The 8,129-nt window shown below is 32.1% G+C and overlaps 1 protein-coding gene across 1 annotated transcript in view; it reads left to right on the top strand.

Moving 5' to 3' along the window:
* Nucleotides 1-7,417: 7,417 nt before the first annotated feature.
* LOC140434690 (carbohydrate sulfotransferase 11-like) overlaps nt 7,418-8,129 on the top strand; it is a 70,114-nt gene continuing 69,402 nt past the window's right edge. The window contains exons 1-2 of the mRNA XM_072523134.1: nt 7,418-7,557; nt 7,618-7,865. Coding sequence (XP_072379235.1) covers nt 7,553-7,557; nt 7,618-7,865 — 253 coding nt within the window. The 5' untranslated portion in view covers nt 7,418-7,552. The remainder of the gene's footprint in view (nt 7,558-7,617; nt 7,866-8,129) is intronic.

Below are 8,129 nucleotides of genomic sequence, written 5' to 3'. Positions count from 1 at the left end.
AGATGATATTTTCTATTCGTGGACACTCTTACCTAGATGCGATAAGGACATGAGTAGACTTCGGCAAATATGCAAATAAAAATGTAGAAAATATGCGCATAAATATGCACGTGTTTACCCGAACATATGCAAATATTTTACAAAATATGCATACAAATAAATAAAAAAATCGTAAAATAGTAACAATTTTATTTAAAAAAAAAAGTGTACATAACTAAATATTTCCTACTATTCATTAAGATTTACATTTATTTTAAGTAACTACATCATTTTTAAGTATGAATAAACTTATTTAGAATTATGGTAACAATAAATGACCAAGTGGTGTTCAAAATTTTCTAACAAAAACTTGTGGCTTCTGTTTGAGTACATATATTTATATATGGAAAAACTTCGTTCAACATCAACTGATGTAACGGGAGCATTTTTCAAACTAACCAAAACATTTGGTTCCAAATTAATTGTTTCCGAAATATTTCCAGCTAGAACACTGACTACTTCAGAAAGAATATGGTAACCTTTATTTTTTTCCATAGTAGCTTCAAATTTTTTTAAAATATCTTTTCCAATATTACCTCTAACGTTCCGACAACATGACGCAAATTCTTTTATTAATGCTGTACTTTCGAACAATGACAGTTTTGGTGATTCTGAGTAATTGTTTTTTGAACAAAACTAAAATTTGATTTTATAAATGAAAGTTCTTGTTGAAGCAAGTTACTCTGAAAAGTTTATTTAGAATCAAAAAGAGATTGGGAACTTTCATCTGTTAACGTATCAATTATGTTCTTTATTTTAACAAAATGATCTGCATAAAAATTAGCTGCTTCTAACCATGTTCCCCATCGCGTTAAAATAGGTTGTGGTGGAAGAGGAATGTTAGGTAGCATTTCTTTATAAAGTTGAATTCTTATAGGAGATTTAAGAAATACTTTTTTGACACTGGATATCATGGTATTTACAAGAGGAAACTTTTTTCGTATTGCAACTCTGTTTAATCCATGCGCTATACACAAGTAACATGTATTAAATCTGGGAAAAATATTTTTAAATTTTGTCCTGCTTTCACCATATAAGGAGCAGCATCCGATAAAATAAGCAGTAATTTATTAGAAGGAATAGTTGTCGGAAGAAAAAAAGTTGCTAATGTTTCTTGTATAAAACGCGAAATTGTTAAAGCATTTGTTTTCTCAAGTTGCTGGCATGAAATAAGATGAGATTTTGGTAAGGTATCTTCTTTAAGAACACCAATCAATAAATGAGCAATATACTTTCCTGAGGAATCAGTGGTTTCGTCTACAGATATGTAAAAATAATTATCTGCAATTTCTTCCTTAATATTAATTAACACCGACGAGTATAGCCCGTTCACATTATTTCTTCTTAGAGACCGATCACTTGGAACATTAAGTTTGCAATATTTTTTTAGAAACGAACTAAAATTTACATTTGCTAATTTTGAAAGCGGTATGTTTGCAGACACTAATGCGCGACACAAGTCTTCATTAAAAGTTTCTTTCTCATCTAATTTTTTTGAAGTAGATTGGAAACATTTAGCCATTGAAGTTTGATGTTTCCTCCTATTTTTCCTTTTTTTGCAATGTGTGAAGCAGTTCTCACATGTTGGTCTATCTGAAATTTCTTCTCACATGCTATCTATAAATAAAAATAAAAACCTTTATTTTAACCCAACCTTTAACATATAAAAATATACAAGGTGTTTTTGGTTAATCAAATAACTGGTTTGAAAAAAAAAAACACTCGCTAAGTATTTTAAATGCAGTATTAATCCACAAATTAGTTTTTGTTACTAACCATTAGTACATCATATAACTTATTTTAAAATTCTACAAAAGTTTTTTTTTTGTTAATTCAATTACAATAAAAATAATTGTGTTTTAGAATAGCTGACTTCATAAAAAAAAGTAAAGGTGAAAAATTTTTCTAAATACACACCATTGTATTGTACCACGGACAATTTTTTCTCACTAAAGGAAGCTATTTTTCATTTAAAAACAACCTACGAGTACTAAATTTCAAGTAAATACGTTTATTGGTTTTAAAGTTATTGTTGTTATTAACTAAAAGAATTTAATTTTTTTTAATTTTAACACCCTGTATCTCGAAAAGTAAATAAGTTTGACCCCTCATTAACTATATCGTTTTGTTCAATTTTTCGAGAAGTATCTACAGTCAAACGTTGTAAGTGTCATTTGGAAACACCCTGTATGTATGAAATATTAGATATTTAATAGATTTAACAGTAGATTTTTCCCATATCCATAGACAGCACTTTATAAGGTTTAATCCAAGTTGAAGCACTGGTTGTTTTAGGCATTATAAAATCACAATCCTTCTTTTTGTTACGCACAACGAGTGTTTACGCTTTGAATATCAAAACAAAAATGATTTACAAATCTGAGCATCAAATTAGAAATGTTTAGGTACCTAATTCAATAAACTGTGAGATTTTGGAAAATCCCTAAATTAGGAAAAAAACTATTAGCCGTTTACCTGCTGTTAAGATACAATAAATTGTAGATAGATTTGGGGATTAGATCATAAAATTCAAATGAGCGAACCCTTAGCGATTATCCAATAACTGAATGCCTCAGTGACCGAGACTTTCTAAGAATGTTGAGGGCTACTTAAATTGATCTTCTTTGAAATTGTAAATGTTTTGTACCTGTAGAGATTACGTACTTAGATCATTTCTTGATTAAAATGACTACAAAATTTTATACAAGAATTGAAATAAATTGGTATGTTTAAAAATTTTTAAATACAGTATAAAAATCTGAACTTTTATGCACTTTATGCAAACTTTTATACAAATATGCCAAAATATGAAATATTTGCATAAAATATGCACAATATGCAAAATATGCAATATGCATATTTGCCGAAGTCTAGACATGAGTTTTCGGAATTCCAAATCTTATATGGAAATGCCGGATGGCTGGAGAGATGTATTAAAGAATAGTCGAAGTAAACCATCAACATTCAAGGTAATAAACTGTGCAGATGAAGTTAACTTTCAGATATGGATTGAATATTTGTTCCATCTTTATGCGCCAAAATGTTCTACGGCATCCAAGCCAATCAGGATTCTAGAAATTGAAAAAAAAATCCCCCACGTTTTGTGTTACATAAAGACCACTATTTTGGCCTATATCTTACAGCCGTGGTAGTCCCCTCGAAAAATCAGGCACGTAAGAAAAAATTGGAACCTGTTTCAATAAAGAAGCTGTATAATGCCTATTAAGACTGCTAAGTTGCATGATTTATTGCACTTAACTAAATTCCTGACAAACCCTGAAGCGCATTCCGTTTACTAAGGACTAGTTTCCCATGCCGGTGAGAATGAAGGTAGTGATATAGAATTTGTCGAAGATCCACCAATCGACATTTAACGCGCAAAATAGATCAGAGACCAGATCCATAATTAGAAATTTAAAGATCTCAAGCAGTCATATATAATTAGCAAACTATTTTTCTTTCATTTGCGGATTAAAAAGTCTTATAGTAATAAATTGATAATTAAAAATTATAAAATTATTGTATATATATATATATATATATATATATATATATATATATATATATATATATTTATGTTATTATTAAATTGATTTTTAAAATTACGATTTATATATTTTAAAGTAGAAAATAGTAGTACTGGAGTAATAAAAGTAGAAAATTTTAACAAGCATGTATAAAAAATGTACGGTTCTGTAGTAGCTTGTCAAAGGCGGCATCTGAGAGTGGGCATTTTGATTGTTATATTTATTCTGTGACTGTGCTAACGAGTATACAAAAAAAATATTATAGTAGGCGATACAGTAGACTAGCTCGAAACTTTATATTATGTTTTCTGTACTTTTAAATTTTAAATAATATTTTTAAAATTGAATAAAGTAATTTTATTATTTATTTATTATTTATATTTTAAACAAATTATATATATATATATATATATATATATATATATATATATATATATATATGTATATATATATATATATATATATATATATATATATATATATATATATATATATATATATTGTATTCAAATAATTCAATAAATTATGATGTTTGATCCTACCGCCACCTGTTCACGTATTGACAAAGAATACGTTGTTTATATTCTTTTAATTTTTACTTCTCATTTAATGTCTGCGTTTTGTTAATTCTTCTCATCCTAAGTGCCTTCTCTGTTGAGGGTGGCGATCAGTATGGCAAAATTCTCTCTGTTCCCGGCTTGATGAATTAATCCATTTCCTCTTGTGTGGGTCCAATCTCTGATGTTTCGTAGCCAAGATTTTTTCTTTCGTCCTATGCCCCTTTTACCTTCAATCTTGCCTTCTAATATTACCTGGAGCTGCTCAAATTCCCTATGGTGCATTATGTGTCCTAGATATGACGTATTTCTAATTTTGATAGGATTGACCAGATGAGGGCGTGTTCATTGCTCTCAGTACTTATTCATTCGTAGTTCTACTGGTCCAGCTTATTCTTAGCATTCGGCGGTACATCCTCATTTCAAATGAATTTAATTTGTTGACGTCATACTGTTTTAATGTCCAGGTCTCACAGCTATATAGTAATAGAAACCAGACATAACACTTTAGTGTTCTCAATCTTATTGAGACTGATAGCTTGGGTTTACAGAGCCAGATCTTGCTATTTCAATGCGTCTTCCAATTTCTTTTGAGTGGTGTAATTGATTATTTAGTTCCCTGTCCAGGTATATGAAGCTTTGGGAATTCTGAAGGGTGATACAATTTATTTGTATGTTAGGTGTAACTTGTTCATGGGGGTTTTTGTGGAATGCCAGCCTTTTGATAATATGTTCATCAATATTTTTAGTTGGTCTTCTGTTTCTGCTAATACTACGGTGTGATCGGCATATTCATCTGGCACCTTCAAGGCGATCTTCAAGAGAAGCTCTAATTATATGTTCGGCATATACATTAAATAATAGAGGGATAAAATGCACCCTTGACGCACTTCTCATTCTATATTGATGTACTTGGTGTTTCCGTTCTCTGTTCGAACGCGTCCTGTGTGGTTCCAGTATGTATTACTTATGATAGCTAAGTCGTATCCGTCCAACCCTACTTCTTTTAGCACCTCAATCAATTTTCCGTGTTTGATGCGGTCGAAGGCCTTTCTATAATCGACAAAGCACACATACAGCCGTTTTTGAACCTTAAGATACCTTTCTGCCATCAGTGTCAATCCCATAATTGCTTCTCTAGTGACTGAACCCTTTCTCAAACCATATTGAGAACGACTCAGGTATTCTTCACACTTATTGTAAATTCAGTTATAAATTATTCGCATAAAAATCTTAGCGGCATGACTCATTAGGAATACAGTTCGATGTTCTTCACATTTCCTTGCTTTTTGAGAATGTTTAATTATTCATCTGTATCTATTTGTGGGGGCTCTTCTGTTCTCTGATCACCAAACAAATCTTTAAGATATTGCTTTCTGTTTTTCAAGGTCTATTTTCATTTGATTTTTCTTGTTTGTTACAATCGATAAGTGTTTGGGTTTCCATATTCCAGCTACTTCTTTAACCTTTCTTGCGTAGTTCTCTATCTTTATGCTTCATTTGCAAATCTTCTACCTCTACATTTTCTTTCATCCACTCTTCCTTAGCTACATTTATTTTTTTCTCAATTTCCCTGTTGAATTCTTTGTATCTTGTTAGGTTTTTGTTTTTTACCATCCGTCTCCTCTCCATAATTTGTAATATTTCGTTTGTCATCCATGGTTTTCTATGTTTAGGGTTTTCTTTCTGTATACTTTGGTCTGCTGCCTCCAAGACAGTATTTTTAATTTTCCCCCACATGTCTTCAATGTTTTCTTTTATTGTCTTCTCCTTAGTGGGAGCTATTGTCTTAGACTCTAACTGCGTGTCTACCATGTCTTCATACTTCTGTTGCTGTCCTTGGTCAGCACTACTCCATACTATTATCTGACTGCGCTTAACCTTGTCTACTCGTTTAAGTTTTAATCGGATAGTTGCGTCTACAGGATTGTGGTCTGAATTTATGTCACAGCTTGGGTACGTTTTTACATTTAGAATACCATTACGGAACCTTTTGTTAATTGTAATGTAGTCGATTTGGTTCCTCACAATATTTCCTTCGCAATCTTGAGGAGACCTCCACCTATATAGACGTCTTTTAGGTAATTTAAACCATGTGTTAAGAACCACCAGGTTGTTCTCTTGGCAAAATTCAACAAAGCGTGTGCCTCGTTCGTTCCTGGTTCCTAAACCATGTGGGTGGATGATCGATTCGACTTTTTCTGCTCCTACTTTGGCATTCCAATCTCCCATAAATATGTTGATGTCGTCTGATTTTATGTGTTTTTTGATCTTTTCAATGTCGGAATAGAAAATCTCAAGATCTTCATCTGGGCTGTCTGCTGTCGTTGCGTATATTTGTGTTATATTGATGTCGAATGGTTGTCCATTTAATTTGATAATCATTTATCTGTCGCTGACTGGTAGGAAACTTTTCGTGTGTTGTTTCATGGATGCTGTTACTAACACTCCTACACCTGACTGGGCATCATCATCTTTGCTTGCATAATAGAAACGGTTGCCATTTACTGTATCCACATATCCTTCTCCTTTCCATCTCACCTCGCACATACCAAGTATGACCCACTTCATTCGTCTCATCTCCTTTTTAGTATTTGCTAGTTTGCCTGCTCTATATAAAGTTTTAATATTCCACGTAGCAATTTTAAGTTTCCTCCCAGGGGTTCTTAACACCTCTTGACGATTGAACGCCTACCGGGAACCATGTTTTGATTTTGACTTGTCATATTAACTACCTTGGGAATTTAATGCGATGGTTTCCCACTTGCCTTTCTCATCCTATGCCGTCGACGACGGGATGTTATTTATCTGCCTTCGAGGATGATTTCTCCTCCCCAGGACTAGAGGGTGCCCTTGCGTCATTCCTAAGAATAACGTTGAATGCTTATACCGGCAAACACAAATATATGATACTAGAAACGAATTGACCGAGAGTAGTGAATCGATGTGAAGAATCTCAATTTTGTGACCTACTCGTCGTGTGGAGCATTTTACTATAGAGAAAATAATAATAGGTACATCAGTACAGAAGCTTCGCTTCAACAAAACAGTTTGCAAATCAATGGCATCGAAATTTTATAAAGATTGGATGCATAATTTATATAGCTTCGTACTCCTTTCCCACTTCTCCCCAACTCTACCTTTCAAGATATAGTTTTTAAGCCGACGGCCATGGCACATGGTTTGAGTTTATGTAGTCGTCCTCTGCAAGAGTATTTTGAAGTATAATAACTGTGCTGTGATCAAATCAAATCCATAGAATAACCGAACACACAGTGTTCGGTTGTTCTCTGTCAAATCACCCATTTGAATAGCTTGTAGTTGACAATTGCCGACTAAATAAGGTTATGTTATTATTTTGGTTTTAAAAATTATTATTTACAATATTAACATTGTCCAAAGGGTTAATCTTAAACCCAATAAAAATAAATGAGGTAGTAGAAAATAAAAAAAAAATGTCTAACTATAATATTTTATAAAGTTTTCTTTTTTAGAATGGAGGAGCAAGAAACTGAAAACAAATTATCCTTGGATGAAGAGATAGAGAACTTGTCACACGAAGACCTTTTAGAAATTACACAAAGTAGTATTAGGAGACTTATTACTTCAGATCCTCTACTTAATGATTTACCACCTGATGTTACTTTTGAAGAAGTTGCTGCTCAAATAGCTGTAGCTCAGGGCCAGTCAATAACAGTTACTGTTAACCGATATTCAGAGTCACCTTTAAATGTTGTAGTAAGTATTGTGTTTAAATATATTTCTATGCAATAACTCATTAATTTGACAGATATGTACTTCTGTTTTTTAACCATTTCAAATGAGAATGATCATTCTCATGCTATCACCCACTATGTAGATTCTTCAAATTTAATTTTTTTTAAACTGTCTGTCCTTTGTCTAGTGTTGTGTAAATGTATTATTTAATGTTTATGACATTCATAAAAGTGATGGATAGCCTATAATTTTGACGAAATACCCCTGAAGATGCTCCGAGAGCGAAAGT

This window comes from Diabrotica undecimpunctata, chromosome 2 (genome assembly GCF_040954645.1).
Source record: "Diabrotica undecimpunctata isolate CICGRU chromosome 2, icDiaUnde3, whole genome shotgun sequence".
Classification (NCBI taxonomy): domain Eukaryota; kingdom Metazoa; phylum Arthropoda; class Insecta; order Coleoptera; family Chrysomelidae; genus Diabrotica; species Diabrotica undecimpunctata.
This window is presented reverse-complemented; position numbering and strand designations above follow the sequence as displayed.